The sequence below is a fragment of the Arvicanthis niloticus genome, chromosome 15, assembly GCF_011762505.2.
Source record: "Arvicanthis niloticus isolate mArvNil1 chromosome 15, mArvNil1.pat.X, whole genome shotgun sequence".
Classification (NCBI taxonomy): Eukaryota; Metazoa; Chordata; class Mammalia; order Rodentia; family Muridae; genus Arvicanthis; species Arvicanthis niloticus.
Window position 1 is genome coordinate 5,185,340 of NC_047672.1, and position 19,910 is coordinate 5,205,249.

A 19,910-nucleotide genomic window follows, 5' to 3' on the forward strand; every position below is an offset into this window, starting at 1 on the left:
AAACTCGAATGGCCAAGAAGCATCTAAAGAAATGTTCAGCATTCTTAGTCATCAGAGAAATACAAGTCAAAACAACCCTGAGATTCCACCTCACACCAGTCAGAATGGCTAAGGTCAAAAACCCAGGTGATAGTAGATGCTGGTGAGGACATGGAGAAAGAGGAACACTCCTCTATTGGTGGTGGGACTGCAAGCTGAAACAACCACTCAGGAAATCAGTCTGGTGGTTCCTCAGAAAATTTGACATAGCATTACCTCAGGACCCAAATATACCACTCCTGGGCATATACCCAGAAGATGCTTCAACATATAACAAGGACACATGCTCCACTCTGTTCATAACAGCCTTATTTATAATAGCCAGAAGCTGGAAAGAACCCAGATGTCCTTCAACAGAGGAATGGATACAGAAAATGTGGTACATCTACACAATGGAGTATTACTCAGCAATTAAAAACAATGAGTTCAAGAAATTCTTAGGCAAATGGATGGAACTAGAAAATACCATCCTGAGGTAACCCAATCACAAAAGAACACACATGGTATGCACTCACTGATAATTGGATACTAACCCAAAAGCTCACAATACCCAAGATACAACTCACAGATACACATGAATCTCATGAAGAAGGAAGACCAAAGTGTGGGTACTTTGGTCCTTCTTAGGAGTAACAAAATACTCATGGGAACAAATATGGAGACCAAGTGTGGGACAGAAACTGAAGGAGTGGTCGTCTGGAGACTGTTCCACCTGGGTATCCATCCCATGTGCAATCACCAAAAGTAGATGCTGATGTGGGTACCAGGAAGTACATGCTGACAGGAGCCTGATATAGCTGTGTCCTTAGAAGTCTGCCAGGGTCTGACATATTCAGAGGCAGATGCTCACAGCTAAACATTGAATTGATCAAGGAGTTCCCAGTGGAGGAGTTAGAGAGAAGACTGAAGGAACTGAAAGGGTCTGTACCCCCATGGGGAGAGCAACAATACAAACCAACCAGAGCTCCCAGGGTCTAAACCACCAGCCTGGAAGCACATAGGGAGGGACCTATGGCTCCAGCTGTATATGTAGGGGAGGATGGCCTTCTTGGGCATAGAGGTGGGAGAAGAGATCCTTGGTCCTATGAAGGGTGAATGCCCCAGTGTTGGGGAATTCGAGGGTGAGGAGGTGGGAGTGGGTTGGTGGATGAGGGCACATCCTCATAGACGGAGGAGGAGGGGTGATGGGATAGGGGGTTCCTTGGGAGGTGGGGAACATCTGAAATGTAAATAATATATCCAATAAACAAATTTAAAGAAGAAATAGTTAACAGCAAGAATTGGGCAAATGTGCAGTGAGATGTCATGCTTGTCTCGTGGGTCCCTGCTCAGCTGTTTCTCCCTGCTGATGTGAAGTCTGAAAGAGTGGTTCTCAGCCTGTTTGTCAAAACCTCTTTTAGGCTTGAATGACCCTTTCACAGGGCTTGCCTAAGACCATCAGAAAACACACATACTTACATTACAATTCATAACAGTAGCAAAGTTACAGTTATGCAGTAGTAATGAAAATGACTGTATGGTTGCGGGTCATCGCAACCTGATGAACTGTATCAAAGTGTTGCAGCATTAGGAAGGTGGCAACCCACTGGTCTAAGAGGAGGAACACAAGAGGTGACTGTTCCTGGGTTTTGCCACTGAGCCTTAATTCCAGAGCCCGTTGTCAATGATGCCTCACAGCTGTAACTGAGTCCCTTTCCTGACTGGTCAGTGCAGACAAACAGAGGCAAGGACGGTCCAAATCACAGGCTGCTTTAAGTCATGATCTATCTCACTAACAACGCATCTTCCTTAGGAGTGTTAACTGAGCAGATCCTCCTAGAACACCAAAGAAGAGTAACAGTGAAGCAAGCGCACCCAGACAGGGTTGGGAAGAGGAGCAATGTGCACACAGCAGACTCTAGCAGGTGGTTCCAGTGAGTCTACACATCTGCACCTATACATCCGTTCAATGCTGCCTGCCTGACTCCCTCCTCAACAGCACTTGGCACTAGGTAGAACGTGTGCTCCACGGGCACTCTTCTCCTTGGTGACAAATGAGAAAACTGAAATGCAGAATTATCACTACACTTAAATGAAACAGTAGGTGCAAAACACTCCAGAAAAACTCTTTCCAGCTCCCTGTTGTCTACGGCATCAAATCTAAACTACCTGCCAGAGCTGAACCCTCCAGAACCTTATCCCAAGGCTCCTATGCTCCAGCATTCATCAATTCAATCACAACTCTAGACCGGGGCAAGCCTTGAAATGGACTCCTCCAAGCCCTGCTCAGCGTGAGGCTCAGCCCCATCCCAGCAGACACGTTTCTGTCAGTAGCCCCACAATCCCTCAGCATGGGGCAAGCTATGGCTTCTGTGTGCGCACTGCTGTGTGCGCACTGCTGATTGCCCTGCTGTGTGAGCGCTCCATGAGCAGCCCTAGCCAGCCCCTCTAAGGACACAGTGACGTGTACATGGAGCTGCTTACTACGTCTCTGATGAACAGACAGCTCTCGATGAAAAATTCTAGCTTCGAACTTCCTCAGAAACCAACATCTTGAAGTCTCCAGTGGCCTCCCCCTCGGGCTGTCAGTTCTCTGCAACACTCTGTCAAGTTGTGTATCCTAAACTTGTTCCCACAGCCCTCTGCTCTTGGGTTTTAGGATGCCTCCCTTTTCTTTACACTCTCTAACAGCACAGCTGCTCTGCTGTCAGCATTTCTTGGTCCTCTTGTCTTCCCTGTCCACATTCTGTCCTTGACCATCTCTCATCTTCTTGCTGGCTTCCTTGTGCTTTACAGTACGGAACTACAAAGAGAACAAGGCTTTTGAGAACGTGAGGTGTCATGCCACTGCTACTTTATACACAGGGTCTTCAGACAAGTTAACAGTATTTAATCCCACTGAGCCTCAGTTTTAGCCATAATTCCTTCTAGAAACTATAAATAGTAAAGCAGCTTTCTTTTTTGTTTGTTTGGTTTTTCAAGACAGGATTTCTCTGTTAATCCCTGGCTGTGGGAGAACTCACTTTATAAACCAGGCTAACCCCAAACTCAGAGATCCACCTCTCTCTTACCTTCCAAGTGCTAGAATTAATGTATGTACTACCCACACACCTAGCTATAGCAGCTTTCTAAATTAAAACAAAGTAATTATTTTTATTACATAACTTGTTAATCTTAATTCAAAAGAATATAAAATAATTCTAACATACAAAAGCCAGTTTTCTCAATGTGAAGCTTGAAAGCAAAGCACAAGCCATTCTCATCTCTGTACATTCACTAAACAAGAAGTGAGCTGATGGCTTTCACCTACAGTGTTCACATCTGAAGTAACAAGGTTAGTCCACAGAAACACTTGACCCCTCTGGGGCCTTACCCCAGTGTCGCTCAGACTGTCCCCTCATCAACACTGCTCTTTTGGCAGCACAACTAAAACTGAAACCACACAGTCATCAGCATGTCCCTGAGCAAGAATGACACATATATCCATGATTGTTCAGTAAAGTATTTGCCATGTAAGCATGAGACTTATCTGTCCTTGACCATCTCTCATCTTCTTGCTGGCCTCCTTGTGCTTTACAGTTCAAATCCCTAACACTCATGTAGAAGCTGGTATAAGGATATATATCTGTAACTCCACTGTTAGAGAGGCAGGGACATGACGATCCTTAAAGCTCATTGGCCAGCCAACTGAGCTAAATTAATGAGTTCTAGATTCATCACGGACACTGTCTCAAAAACAGTAACAGTGAAAGGAAACTGAGAAAGCCAGCTGATCTTGATCTCTGTCCTTCACACGTACATGGACCTGCAAGAGCGTATGCAAACACACAACCAAATGCTCATGTGCCACACACAAAACATGGAACAACAACGAGCAATCCTCAGTTTACAGCTTCACAGAAGATAGATGAGCACAAATCATGCCATATGTTACAACAGGAACAGAAATAAAATGTTGTAAGATGTTTCCATTGGAACACTAGCACACTCTGTCAAGTATTAACTACTTAAATCTTTTCATTATATTCCAAAAGTTTGTGGCTGGACACTTTGTATCAAAGTCAGAGTCAGTTATCCCCGACCATAAAACCATGCTGTTTTCAGATGCTCTTGAAAAGCTTCCCAGTGTGCTCACTCCCAAGTTTTCCACATTCGTGTAAGATGAGCCATTCTCAATACCATGGGTGGTCTATCTCCTGCAGACTACGTGATTTTATACTGTATTACTAACAGGAAAATAGTTGTACTGTAAGTGTGTTCTATTGGGCTCTGGAGTAGAGGAGGACCCCCTGAAGGGCTTAACTAATGGCTGTGATATCAGGTTGTCACTTCTACAGGAGACACTCCTCCAGGTGGATGTACACCATGAACATACTCCCTGATGAGTACACAAGGTGTTCACTGTGCAATGTTATTAATATTAATATTATCAATATATCAATATATGTCAACATCATTCAGTAATTCAACTGTTTGTTTATATCAACTTCTAGGTTAATGAGTCATTTAGTAAAATTAATCCAAGCTCAATTTACTTACCTTTTTCAGGCCTGCAAAACCTTCTGATTCCAGAAAGAAAAAGGCAAAGGGCATCAACACAAATAAACAAAGGTTGGAAAATAAAGAAGCAAGATTCCACAAACCTATAAAGATGACAATAAGAAAAATTAAGAAAAGCAGGTTAGATATTGACACATTGTTTCAAAGTTCACTAAGTTATGATGCTCATCAAGATCTGCATTTTACTAATAAAAATCAATACCTATTGGAAATGACTATCTAAACTTGACTATTAGAAAATAATTGTAGAAAAACCCAAAGGAGGCTGGGCTCCCAGGAGTTCTAACATGCCCAGGAGTGTAGGTAAGTCACAACCCCCACACATACACGAGCCCCCAAGCAGGGAGTAATTTGGGACACACTGGGACCCACGAACTCCTTCAAGGACACTGACACAAAACCCTTCCTGTCTGCGCCTGTGCCTGGAGCAGCCCTAAGGCTTCAGCTCTGTACTCGACCCCCCAAAACCCAGAGGAGGCTGGACTTCCAGGAGCTCTAACACACAGAAATATAGGATAATAGGATCATAGGATCTCAGGAGCTTGGGCAAACCAGAATTTCAGGAGCCCAGAAGTAGCCTGATTCCCAGGAGCAATCATAACCAGGGTCTCAGGATCACAGGATGACAGAAACAGCTGGACTCTGAGGAGTTCTAACACAGCCAACATAACAGGACGGACAGGCTAGAGTCACAAATAGTGAGTGAAGGTAGCACTAGAAATAACTAGATGCTGAAAGACAAGCACAAGAACATAAGCAACAGAAACCAAGGTTACTTGGCATCATCAGAACCTACTTCGCCCACCATAGCAAATACTGAATACCCGATGACACCAGAAAAGCAAGATTTAGATTTAAAACCACTTCTCATAATGATGATAGAAGACTTTAAGAAGGACATAAATAACTCTCTCAAAGAAATACAGAAGAAGACAGATGAACAGGTAGAAGCCCTTAAAGAGGAAACACAAAAATCTCTTTAAAATTAGAAGAAAACACAACCAAACAGGTGAAGGAATTGAATAAAACAATTCAGGACATAAAAAACAAAAGTAGAAACAATAAAGAAATCCCAAAGGGAAACTACCCCGGAGATAGAAAATATAGGAAAGAAATCAGGAGTCACAGGTGCAAGCATCACAAACAGAATAAAAGAGATAGAAGAGAGAATGATGCAGAAGAGAATGGTGCAGAAGATACCATAGAAAACATTGACACAACTGTCAAAGAAAATGCAAAATGCAAAAAACTCCTAACCTAAAACATCCAGGAAATCCAGGACTCAATGAGAAGACCAAACCTAAAGATAACAGGTATAAAAGAAATCGAAAATATCCAACTTAAAGGGATGGTAAATATCTTGAACAAAATTGTACAAGAAAACTTCCCTAACCTAAAGAAAGAAAGAGATGCCTATGAACATACAAGAAGCCTACAGAACTCCAAATAAACTAGATCAGAAAAAAAAAAATTCACTCCATCACATAATAATCAAAACACCAAATACAAAAAAACAAAGAAAAAATATTAAAAGCAGTAAGGAAAAAGGTCAAGTAATGTATAAAGGCAGACTTATCAGAATTACACCAGACTTATCACCAGAGACTAAAAAAGCCAGGAGATCCTGGACTGATATCATACAGACCCCTAGAGAACACAAATGCCAGCCCAGGCTAGTATACCAAGGAAAACTCTCAATTACCATAGATGGAGAAACCAACAGATTCCATGACAAAACCAAATTTATACAATATATTTCCAGAAATACAGTCAAACAAAGGATAATAAAGGGAAACCACAAACACAAGGAGGAAAATTATACCCGAGAAAAAGCAAGAAAGTAATATTCCAACAAACCTAAGACAGGCACACAAACATAACACCACCTCTAATAACAAAAAAATAACAGGAAACAACAATCATTTTTCCTTAATATCTCTTAACATCAATGGACTCAATTCCCCAATGAAAAGACATAGACTAACAGACTAAGTACATAAGCAGGACCCAACATTTTGCTGCATATAAGAAACGCACCTCAATGACAAAGATAGACACTACCTCAGAATAAAAGGCTGGAAAACAATTTTCCAAGCAAATGGTCCCAAGAAACAAGGTGGAGTAGCCATTCTAATATCCAGCCATTTTAATACCCAATAAAATCGACTTTCAACCAGAAGTTATCAAGAAAGATAAGAATGGACACTTCATACTCATCAAAGGAAAAACCTAGCAAGATGAAACTGTTATAAACCAAATAGATTTAGCAGATATTTATAGAACATTTCATCCAAAAACAAAAGAATATACCTTCTTCTCAGCACCTCATGGTACTCTCTCCAAAATTGACCATACGATTGGTCACAAAACAGTACTCAAAAGATACAAGAAGATTGAAATAATCCCATGCATCCTATCAGATCACCATGGGCTAAAGATGTCTTCAATAATGATAAAATCAATGGAAAGCCCACATACACCTGGAAACTGAACAACCCTCTACTCAATGATGACTTGGTCAAGGAAGAAATAAAAAACGAAATTAAAGACTTTTTAGAAGTTAATGAAAATGAAGGTTCTTCATACCAAAACTTATGGCACACAATGAAAGCAGTGCTAAGAGGGAAACTCATAGTTCTAGTGCCTACAAAAAGAAACCGGAGAGAGCATACACTAACAACTTGATAGCATACCTGAAAGCTCTAGAACAAAAAGAAGTAAATATTCCCAAGAGGAGTAGACAGCAGGAAATAAACTCAGGGCTGAAATCAACCAAGTAGAAACAAAAAGAACTATACAAAGTATCAACAAAACCAGGAGCTGGTTCTTTGAGAAAAACAACAAGGTAGACAAACCCTTAGACAGACTAACAAGAAAGCAAAGGGACAGTATTTCAAATTAATAAAATCAGAACTGAAAAGGGAGACATAACAGAAACTGAGGAAATTCAAAAAATCATCAGATTCTACTACAAAAGCTTATACTTAACAAAACTGGAAAATCTGGACGAAATGGACAAATTTCTAGACAGATACCAGGTACCAAAGTTAAATCAGGATAAGATAAAGCATCTAAATAGTCCTTTAATCACTAAAGAAATAGCAGCAGTCAATAAGTCTCCCCACCAAAAAAAGCCCAGGACAAGATGGTTTGGGTGTAGAATTCTATCAGACCTTCCAAAAATACCTAATACCAATTCTCTTCAAACTATTCCACAAAATAGAAACAGAAGGAACACTACCCAACTCATTCTATGAAACCACAATTATGCTCATACCTAAACAACACAAATACCCAACAATGAAAGAAAACGTCTGATCAATCTCCCTTATGAATATCGATGCAAAAATACTCAATGAAATTCTCCCAAACCAAATACAAGAACACATCAAAACAATCATTGATGATCATCAAGTAGACTTTATCCCAGGAATGCAGGGATGGTTTAATATACAGAAATCCATCAACATAATCCACTATATAAACAAACTCAAGGGAAAAAAAACCACCTGATCATCTCACAAAATAACAAAATACTCACAGGAGCAAATATGAGACAATGTATGGGTTAGAAACTAGAGGAGAGACCATCCAGAGACTGCCCCAACTGGAGTTCCCTCCCAGATGCAATCACCATATGCAACACTGTTGTGTATGTCTGGAAGTTCATGCTGACAGGAGCCTGATATAGCTGTCTCCTGAGAGGCACTACCAGAGCCTGACATATACAGAGGCAGATGCACACAGCTAACCATCAAACTCACCACAGGGTTCCCAGGGGAGGAATTAGAGATAAGACTGAAGGAATTGAAGGGGTTTGTAGCCCCATCAGAGAGCAGAGCAACATTATCAACCAACCAGAGCTCCCTGGGTCTAAACAGCTAGCCTGGGAGCACATAGGGAGGGACTCATGGCTCCAGCTGTATATATAGGGGAGGATGGACTTGTCAGGCATCAGTGGGAGAAGAGGGCCTTGGTCCATTGAAGGCTGGATGCCCCCATGAGGGGGAATTTCAGGGAGGGGAGGTGGAAGTGGATGGATGGGTGGGGGCACACCCTTATAGAAATAAGAGGAGGGAGGATGGGTTAAGGAGTTTATGGGCGTGGGGAATTGGGGAAAGGGGATAACATATGAAATATAGATAAAGTACCCAATAATTTAAAAAAAAAAAAGAAAAGCAAACAAACAATCAAAAAACAGATAATGGAACTGGCTATGGCAGTTGAACATTTGAGACTTTTTAGCAGCAATTTAACATTACCCATATTAAGGGAATTTTTTTATAAATGTCAAGGACAGAGACTGTGGAACAGGCCCATGGAACTTTAAAACAATATCTTCATAAAATAAAAAAGAGGGGAGATATACACCTGTACACCACAAATTTATTTAAATCATGTTCTTTTTATTTTTTATTTTAATTTTTTTAAAAAAGATTTGGATGACAAGGAACTTTCTGCCGAGTGTCAATGGCATCCTACAACTAGGCGTACTTATGCCTAGGTGAATAGGAAGGATCCACTTACTAGCATAAGGCATGATCCTGATCAGGTATTAAATATGGGGAAGAGGGCATGTTTGTGTTTTTCCACAGGATGATGTAGGAGCATGGTGGATGCCAGAGCACTGGGTGAGACACGCTGATGCCAGGACAAAGAATGATGCTGACCTGTGAGCTTGCTGAGTCCCCTGACAATGGTGACTGGGAAGCTGAATTGGACATAAGTTCCCGACCCACAATTGCTTACCTATACCCCTGATGGGACAAGCTGCCTTGCCTCAAGTTCTTAGATCTTGTGGAAGAGAGAATGAAAAGGAGAAGTTATAATGTCTCTTGTATTGTTATTAAATGTGACCAGTTATTTGGACTCAATCATGAACTAGTCTAGAAATCAATCCAATATTAGAAATAAGACTCTTCATTTGGAAGTCTGGTCCTGGACATTTTCAGAGACATATTTAGAAGTTAGCTGCAGTTATCTATGATGTTATATTAGCAAGAGATAAAGTTGAGGCAGGATCTGGATTTCAAACAGGTGTTAGCACATATGTTAAGGCTCTTTTAATTGTCAAGTTAAAAATACTTTCGCTTCTTCTACAGTATTTAATCTAAGTTGCACTGATTGTATACCTTCTAATTATGTTTGTGTTTTGAAATCTGGCATATCAGTTATGGAGGTCTATCAACCAGCTTTTGTTTTAGTGCCCTGAGTATCACAGAACCTTGGTATTCTAAAAATAGCTTGCAAGTACTGGAAGAAATGAGTCAGGCTTTAAGCAGAAGCAAGAGGGTAGTGGGCTTGATTATTGCTGGTATAACAGCTTTAATTACATTAATTGCTAGCACCTCTGCTTCTGCAATTGCTGTGACACAAGAAGTTAAGACAGCTACTTTTGTTAATCATTTAGCAAAAAAATGTTACTAATGTGTTGAATACACAAAAGGATTTAGATAGGCATTTGGAAGATTGGATTAATGCTCTTATCCTATTCAAATTACTGGAAGGAGGTTCAGAATTTAAGGGTAAGGAGCCATCTTGAGTGTCATGCCAAATACCATTGGATTTCTGTTAGTTCTACAATTCACAGTGGTAGTCATTATGATTAAGAAGAAGTTTAATGACACTTGTAGTGTATTTTGGCATAATTCTAAAACCTCTTGGGACGTTTTAACGATATATAGGGAGCTTATGAATTTCAAGAATGCTGCTCTGCTGAGCTTTGATGCTTCAAATACTGCAGATAAAATTACCCATCGCCTAAGGTCAGTATTTCTATTTTAGTCAAGCTTCAAAAATGGCATATATAGCTTCATCATGCTAGCCCTTTTTGTCCTGGGAATACTTTTATTCCTGCCCATTGTGTTAAAGCTTTTCTTTAACAACATCAACATGTTGGCAGTCAAAGTACATTGCTTGAACCTGAAAATGGACCCCCAGACAGAGTTATTACCAGGCTGGCAAGCCAAGGACTGGTAAAATTCTGTACAGAGCCTTACCAACCTAAGATAGAAGTACATTGCTTTTGATAACGTGTATTCCATGATGGGTAAGGAAGGCATTCTTGTCAGAAAGACCTAAGACAGGCTCAGTCTTGTTAATGAAATAAAAAATGGGGAAGAGGCGAGAGCCTTTGGGGCTGCTTGGCCAGAATCTGACATAGGCCAAGGACAAGGAAATGGGCTACTTGGCAGGAATATGACATTAACCAAGGACAAGGAAGTAGGCTTCAGGTAGGAATCTGACATTAGGCTAGAACAAAGAAGTAATTTCAGGTAGGAATCTAAATATTAGGCTAGAACAAAGAAGTAATCTCAGGTAGGAATCTAAATATTAGGCTAGAACAAGGAAGTAGGCTTCAGACATGAAAATGACGTTGGGCTAGGACAGGGAAGTAGGCTCAGATACTTTGGTCATCCTGGTAAGCCCTTAGAAACAGTGATCACGGGAGTGTTTATGTAATTGGGTTTAAAGCCTTGCTTTTTCTTTGACTATTTGTGTTTATTGTCTTGCTTGTTCCTTGAATATTTGCACCTATTGTATTGCTAGACCCTCAACCTGGAACTGACCTTAATACATGCATGTAATTAAAATGGTATAAAATCGAAAAGGAGGAGGGGGATGGGATAGGGGGTTCTAGAGAGGGGAAATGGGGAAAGGGGATGACACCTGTATTGTAAATAAATAAAATATCCAATAAAAAAGAAAAGAATTGTATACTTAGTTTAAATATTTTTATCTGTAATTTTATCCATTGGAGAAAGCCAATATGGAAACTGATTACTTTCCCTCACCCTCCCAAGTAAATTAACTAAAGATATCTTATATGCAGAGATCCAAAGACACAGCTCTTTAGACATAGCATCACTGAAATATTTTAATTAGAGCCACTAGCATCTACTTGTCAGTTAGTAAATACCAGGACCAAGCTAAGTGTTTCATATACACACCCGTTTAAACCTCATAATATGTAGTCTAGAGGAAACTAGTACTTCCTGAATTCCATGAGCCGAGCATTGCTCGAAGTGCCTTACAGAGACATTCTATGAACTCATTTTTAGACACAGGAGTACTTGAGCAGGCAGCACTGTCACTTGCCAAGCTGCAGCGCATGTGAGTATCAGGGCAGACTACCTAAAATCCTAACAACCATGTCACAGGAGTTCTAACAAAGAATTCAAAGTGGGAAAGAAACTGTGACCCAGGAAGGCAAGCTCACAGAGACATATCCCTTTTGGCCAAGCTATGACACAATAGATGGCAACAAAAATAAGGATACACTGTCAGGTAAGTCAGAGGCAGAGAGTTTGACTCTGTTTTTTGTTTTTTTGGTTTTTTTTTTTTTTTTTTTTTTTTTTTTTTTGGTTTTTCGAGACAGGGTTTCTCTGTATAGCCTTGGCTGTCCTGGAACTCACTCGGTAGACCAGGCTGGCCTCGAACTCAGAAATCCGCCTGCCTCTGCCTCCCAAGACTCTGTTTTTTAAAATAGAAAAACAAACACTAAAATTCAAAATTCAGCTTCTAAATGATGGTTGTAATCTTTAAAACAAAGTCAAAGTTAATTTAATAGGTAAGATAATAACATCAGTTCATAGTTTCTAGAGATTTGATGCACACATAATGCACATTTAATCTTTTTAAGAAAAAATATGTTAAAATCAATATCTTAATATCTTTTTCTCTTCCTTTTTGAATCTACATCACATGTATCCCAGACTGGTCTTGAATTCTCTATGTAGCCAAAGATGACCTTGAAATCTTTTTTTTTTTTTTAAAGATGTATTTATTTCATGTATATGGGTATACTGTCGCTGTCTTCAGACATAGCAGAAGGTGGCATCGAATGGCCATTACAGATAGTTGTGAGCCACCATAGTGGTTGCTGGGAACTGAACTTAGGACCTCTGGAAGAGCAGTCAGTGCTTTTAACTGATGAGCCTGACCTTGAAGCCAGACCTTGAAATCTTGATCCTCCTGAGTTCTGCAGTTAAAGATGTACATCAGCACACCTGATTTATCTGGTGCTGGGCTGGAACCTAGGGTCTCTCTCATGCATATTATGCAAGTGCTCTACCAACTGTGCTACATCATCAGCTCCTGTCTTAACATCTGTTAGTGGTAAACTAATTTAAGCTTTTAAAGCTTAAAATTAAATTAAAATAATGTTCAACATTATTTTCTTTAAGGTTTCCTAGATATATGAAGTAGGACAATAATTCCTATTATGTAAAGTAAAAAATTGCTTTAAAATAGTGTTCTGACTCTTTAAATAAAAAGTTAAGGCCAAACACACTTCTAACACCATATACCAGGGAGGACAACCAGGAAAACAACTAAAGTATACAAGTTTGACCAGGATAACTTAGGAAATTTTCTCTTCAAAAAAAGAAAAAAAGCTTTATTCTTTTCTTTATTGACAAGCTATAATTACAATTAACAGGCAGGGCATGTAGAATGAGGGGCAAGTAAATGTACATACCTAAGTCTCAAACTAGGCTGTGGCAACCTTGCTAGGTTCCAGGTTCCTCACCTATGAAATGAGACTTATTGTTGTGTGTATGGACATCATTAGTACTAAATGAAAGAAGGAATGGATGACAACTGGACCAGCATCACCACAGAACAAGTACTTTATGCTTTTCTGCTTGTATTAACCATCACTTCCCCAGAGGCAACTAATTTGCAGGACTGTTAGATGCTAGCATGCTAGGTTCACCACTTTCTGCCTTTTCCTTTCCTGTTTCTTTTCCCCTCCTTGACCCAGGTATATCAGCTCCTGGTTTTCTTTACTAGCAATCTCGAAGTGTCCATCCAGTCTCTCTGCCTGACCTGCTCTGAGTGAGGGGCCCAAGACACAACTTTTTAGGAGCTATATCTAAAGAAAGAATAAATGGGCCTGGATCAAAGCAGTGTGTCATGTCCAGTACAAACATTTGTGTGTGGTCTCTGCTCCCTATTTCAACTGTTCAACATTATTTTCTTTTAGGTTTTCAGATATATGAATAAGACAGTAATTCCTATTATGTGTATCATTACATCCTAGAGACCTATCATTGAGTGCTAAGATGATGTGCTTGGTTTTAGGTATGGTGGAAAACAGCAATTTTAAATAGCCAGTTATAAGAAGATATCACTGTGTCAAGGATCATACTCAAGTTAGAGGAAACAGTTTTTATCCAATTAGATAGCACACACCCCTTTCAGAAAATCATTTTTTAAAAAAGAAACTATATCTGTTAAGAACCTACTAAAGCACTATGGGGGCAACATCCAATCCTTCTGACAAGGGACCTTTGTTCTACAGTCAACCTCAGGTTCAAAAGTGCCAGGTCAGGGCTGGAAAGATGGCCCAGCAATTAAGAACACTTCTCTTGCAGAGAACCCAGGTTCAATTCCCATCACCCACACGGTAGCTAACAACCATCTATAACTTCAGTTCCAGAAAATCTAAGACACCCCCCAACTCTGGTTTCTGTGGACACCAGGCACACACATGGTGCAGAGACAAACATACAGACAAAACACAATTTTTTAATGTTTAAATTTTAAGATTAGTAAAATACTTCATTAAAAAAAAAAAACCAAAAAACCAAAACAAAAGAAAACCCAAGCGAACCGCCGGTGGCTCGGCCCTTAAGGCTCCCGCCCGCAGAGGGCGCCCCGTCTCTTGGTGCTCGGGTTCGAGTCCCGCCGTCGTCGTGTCCCGTTTCCCACGTCTTGTAGGAAAAAAAAAAAAAAAAAAAAAAAAAAAAGAAAACCCAAAAGAAATGTCGGATCTAAAGCCAGAAAACAACCATGCTTCACTTCCTAGTTTGTTGAGATACCTTTGGGCAAAATAAATTCGATTCCCTAAACTTCCAGTAGTGATTCTACATCTCTGCAGTTTTAAAATCCACGCTCTGTAATGCATCAATTGCTCTTCATCATTTGGGTTCCCAATTCCAGCCTTAGAATAAATTTTAATTGTCAATTAAAAATAAAGAAATTGTGATATGTACAAAAAATTAAAACATTCGCCTCAATAGCTCCACTGTGCAGTAAATTACACACAGCGCTCTGGTTCAGGTACAGTTTCAATGTGTCTCCCTACATGCCCAGTCTGAGAAGCCTGGTGTCCAGTGTAGCAATGCAGAAGGGGTGGAATCTTTTAGGGGCATGGTCTCATGAAAGATGGTTAGTTTCTAAAGAGTGATGTGAAGAATTAATACTTTTCTCATGGAAATACATCCTCATTCTTACAGAAAGTCATTGTGGCCAGATGGTGGTGACTCACTCCTTTAATCCCAGCACTCAGGAGGCAGAGGCAGGTGGATCTCTGAGTTCCAGGCCAGCCTGGTCTAGAGAATGAGTTCCAGGACAGCCAGGGCTACACAGAGAAACCTTGTCTAAAATACAAAAAACCAAAAACAAAAACAAACCAACCCAGAAAGTCGGTGTAAAAAAGAGGCCACTCCATGATTGTAGTACATTCAGCACATAACTAGCTACCTCTCATTAGGACAGGGCATTCAAGAGGAGACCCCTGCTCCTGAATGGTCAGAACTGTAAGGCAAACACTTCCTTCCAAAGTCCCAACCTCAGATGTTTTTACAGCAACATAAATCTGACTAATACACAAGTGTACAGTTTGACGAGTATCTGCTCTGTACCCACAGACAGTGAGCACACCTTTTCCCCAGACATTTCCACAAACCCCTATAGAACCTGTGCTTCCCGCTGTCTTTATGTCTTTACCTACCCCAGCCAACCACTAATTCTTTACTTCCAAAAGACAGAGTTTTCTACAATTTCTATGTGTGTTTTTTTTTTTTAAGAAGAGGGTGTCTGGTTTCTGTCACTGTGTCTGTGTCTGTATCACGGACCATAACGAACCTTTATTGAATTGTCTCACCTGTCAGCATCTGAGTTGCTCCTACCTTGAAGCTATTACATATGGAGCTGTCATTAACCACGCGTGTCCAGACTTTGCAATGGACACAGGCTTTCGTTCTGAGTAAGTGTGCAGCAGAAGACGGCAAAGGATGGGAGCTATGTGTTTGATATTTTAGAAAACTGACAATATTTTCCTAATTGGTTGTATTTTCCATTCCCACCAGAAAAGGAAAGTTCTTCACATGCCTGAAACAAATTCTTTAACAGCTATGAGATCTGCAGGTTCTCTTTCCCAATCCATGGCTATTTACTTTGAGAGAACAGATTTGAGAGAACAGTTTTCAGATGGCATAAGTCAGGTGCAGAACTATACTATTTTAAGTTAGGATAGAGGACAGCGGTTCTATTTTATTGACAAAAATGTTGGGCTGAGTGTTAAATCTATCTTATACCTTACAAATTACAAAATGGTGATGGCTGTGCTCAATTTATATTTTGAGGGAAAGTTTTTCTTTATTTTTTTTTTTATTCTAACAGAAAGAGTGAACTGTGGCAGGAATTTCCCAGTCCAATCTATTTGCAGCAGGAGGCCTGTGATTGGACAGGGAAAAGGAAGGTGGAGCTAGGAGTTGGAGAGAGAGAGAGGGAGAGGGAGAGGGAGAGGGGGAGGGGGAGGAAGGAGGGAGAAGGAGAAGAAGAGGGAGAGGGAGAGACAGACACCTTGGGAGGGAGAGACCAAGGGGAGAGAGGAAGAACAAATCAAGATGGAAGACAAACAGGATGATTCAGAACCAGCATCACTTTAAGTAGCCACAGGTCGTTAAAATATCAAGGTTAGAATTATTGGGATAACTTGTCTAAATTGTGTAGGCAAGATCTCAGACATAACAAAGAATGGCTGCCAAGCCCCGCTTGGGCCAGGGTTCTATGAATGTCCAATGCCTGCTACTGGTATTCATTCCTGGGAAAGAAGATCATTTACAAAACATTCATGTTTTCTATCTTTTCAAGACAAAGAAATGTTTTAAACTGAAAAGACCACTACTCCTGCTTTTAAAAAACTCAACAAAGATCACTGTCTCACTAGAATCCTTACACAAAATAGATGAACCACTTGTTAAGAAACTAAAAGTAAAATATTTACAATAACTCCAAAATAACATAAAAACAGAAATTTATAGGAGAAAATTACCTCACCCCAAAACGAATTATTTTTTGTTTAAAGAGTTTTGATAAATTCCCCTCACACACAAATCCCAGATTCACAATTCCACACCTGGAACTTGACTCCAGGTCTCTTTATCTCTCTCTACTACTCTATAACATCTCAAAATTACTATTCTGTGTGAGAAGAGCATCAGTAAATATAATTATTTTAGCTACCAAACAAACACATCAGTTTGTAACATTTTATTCAGGCCATATTGGATATATTAGCCCACTAAGTCTGTCCATTGGCACAAGTGCTTAACTAAGCCCATGATCATTAAGCCAATTGAACAGGACAGACCAATACTACAGTTTTTTTTTTCCCAATACTACAGTTATCTTTTCATTTGTGTACATATACACATGCATGCATACATACATACATACAGCCCCCTTAAAACACCTTCAAACTGCAGGAAAAAATTTACATCAATTTCAAGGAGCTGGGGAGAGAGCTTCTTTGGTAATCTGCTTGTTTTGCAAGCATGAGGAGCTGAGATCAGCCCTCAGAACCCCAGCACCAACATAAAAATCCAGGAGGGCCTCAACCTAGAAATGACCTTAATACCTGCATAAAATTAAAATGGTATACAAGTAAAAAGGAGGAGGAAAGATGGGATAGGAAGTTTATGGGGGGGGAGGGGAGGGATAACATCTGAATTGTAAATAAATAAAATATTTAATTTAAAAAATCCAGGTGGGGTGAACTGTTTTAATCCCAGAGCTGGGGAGGCAGAGATGACTTACAGGCCAGTAGCCAGCGTGTCTTAACTGGTGAGAGTCAAGCCAATTAAAGATTCTGTTTAAAAGGCAAAGTGGATGGTTCTTGAATAATACCACGTGAGGTTGACCTCTGACATCCACATGTATGCATGTGTGTGCGAGCACACATATGCACACACACACGCACACACACATACACCACACATACCAAAAAACCTTATAAATTCAATTTTAATAACCCAACAATTAGATATATTCTATGTGCCCAGTGCACTATATTGTCTTGACCAAATATAAGGAATTCACTGTATTTGTAATTTAAAGGAGCTGAAGAGTCTTTACAGCAGTTATCTGAGTGAGAAGCTTTCCATCTGCCATAGGATAGACTATTTAGCTGTCATGACCAGAAAAAGACTTCAGCTCTATCACTGAGCTATCTCCTATTAAAGGGGTTACAATTCTGCCCTTACCAAGAAGGAAGAGAAACAACACCCAAATTTTCAAACATATGTGACTTCACTTAGTCCTTTTGGCTGGGGAAGACACCTAAGCTGGTTTGCTCCCATGAAAACACCATATCCTCAAACATCCTAGAGGAACCACTGCACTCAAAGGAGCAGGTAAGAACCCTCCCACACAACCATACATCCTAGAGCTGCAACTGAGAGCCTGAGGTACTCAGGACCCATCACACACCCAAACCCCAACTCTCCAGAATACCACTCCCCTTAAGCCCCTCGCTTGGTCCTTTTGGTTTGGGCAGACAGCAGGCATGATCTCATGAAAACACCAAATCCTGAGGCATACTAGAGGAAGCACTGCACTCAGAGCAGCTGAGGAACCACTGCACTCAGGATAGCAGGATGTCAGGATCCCAGAGGCAGCCTGAGCTCCAGGAGCTCTTCCACCCAGGATCTCAGGATCACAAAAATCACAGAGACAGCTGGACTCCGATGAGTTCTGACACAAGCAAGATAACTGGAAAAACAGGCTCCAGTCAGGACAGTGACTGCAGGTAGCACTAGAGATAACCAAATGGTGAAAGGCAAGCACAAGAACATAAGCAACAGAAACCAAGGTTACCCAGCATCATGGAACCCAGTTCTCCCACCACAGAAAGTCCTGGACACCCCATCACATAGGAAAAGCAGGATTCAGATTTAAAATCACTTCTCGTGGTATGATAGAGGACTTTAAGAAGATCATAAACAATTCCCTTAAAGAAAGGCAGAAAAATACAAGTAAACAGGTAGAAGCCCTTAAAGAGGAAACACAAAAATCCCTTAAAAAATTGCAAGAAAGCACAACCAAACAAGTGAAGGAATTAAACAAAACCATCCAGGATCTAAAAATGGAAGTAGAAACAATAAAGAAATCTCAAAGGGCCACTATCCAGGAGACAGAAACCCTAGAAAAGAGATCTGGAGTCATAGACACAAGCATCACCAAGAGAATACAAGAGATAGAAGAGAGAATCTCAGGTGCATGGAAAACACTGACACAACTGTCAAAGAATATGCAAAATACAAAAACCTCCTAACTCAAAACATCCAGGAAATCCAGGACACAATGAGAAGACCAAACCTAAGGATAACAGGTATAGATGGGAGAGAAGCTTCTCAACTTAAAGGGCCAGTAAACATCTTCAACAAAATGATAGAAAAAAACTCCCCTAACCTGGAAAAAGAGATGCCCATGAACATAGAAGAGTCCTATGGAACTACAAATAAACTAGACCAGAAAAGAAATTTCTCCCATCACATAATAATCAAAACATCAAATGCACAAAACAAAGAAAAAATACTAAAAGCAGTAAGGGAAAAAGGTCAAGTAACATAAAAAGGCAGACCTAAAAGAATTACACCAGACTTCTCAACAGAGACTATAAAAGCCAGAAGATCCTGGACTGATACCATACTGAACCTAAGAGAACACAAATGTAAGCCCAGATTATAGATGGGGAAAACAAAATATTCCATTAAAAAAAAAAACAAATTTATACAATATCTTCTCACAAATCCAGCACTACAAAGGATAATAGATGAAAAACAAAGAAGGGAAACTACAACCTAGAAAAAGCAAGAAAGTAATTTTCCAACAAACCCAAAAGAAGATAGCTAAACAAACATAATTCCACCTCTAATAACAACAACAAAAAAAAGGAAACAACAATCATTTCTCCTTAATATCTCTAAACATCAATAGACTCAATTCCCCAATAAAAAGACTTACACTAACAGACTGGATACGTAAACAGGACACAGTATTTTGCTGAATACAGGAGAGGCACCTCAGTGACAAAGACAGGCACTAGCTCAGAGTAAAAGGCTGGAAAACAATTTTTCCAACCAAATGGTCTCAAAAAAACAATCTGGAGTAGACTTTGTAATTTCGAATGAAATCGACTTTCAGCCAAAAGTTATCAAAAAAGATAAGGAAGGACACTTCATACTCATCAAAGGAAAAATCTACCAAGACGAACTCTCAATTTTGAACATCTACGCTCCAAAGGCATGGGCACCCACATT

The 19,910-nt window shown here is 40.0% G+C and overlaps 1 protein-coding gene across 4 annotated transcripts in view; it reads right to left on the reverse strand.

Annotated features, from left to right (window-relative positions):
- Nucleotides 1-19,910, reverse strand: part of Lmbr1 (limb development membrane protein 1) — a 140,455-nt gene that overhangs the window by 75,635 nt on the left and 44,910 nt on the right. For 2 of the 4 annotated variants that reach the window (XM_076913287.1, XM_034519146.2), the window contains exon 5: nt 4,558-4,661. The exons of the other annotated variants lie outside the window; for them this stretch is intronic. In XM_076913287.1, coding sequence (XP_076769402.1) covers nt 4,558-4,661 — 104 coding nt within the window. The remainder of the gene's footprint in view (nt 1-4,557; nt 4,662-19,910) is intronic. 4 annotated transcript variants of the gene reach the window in all.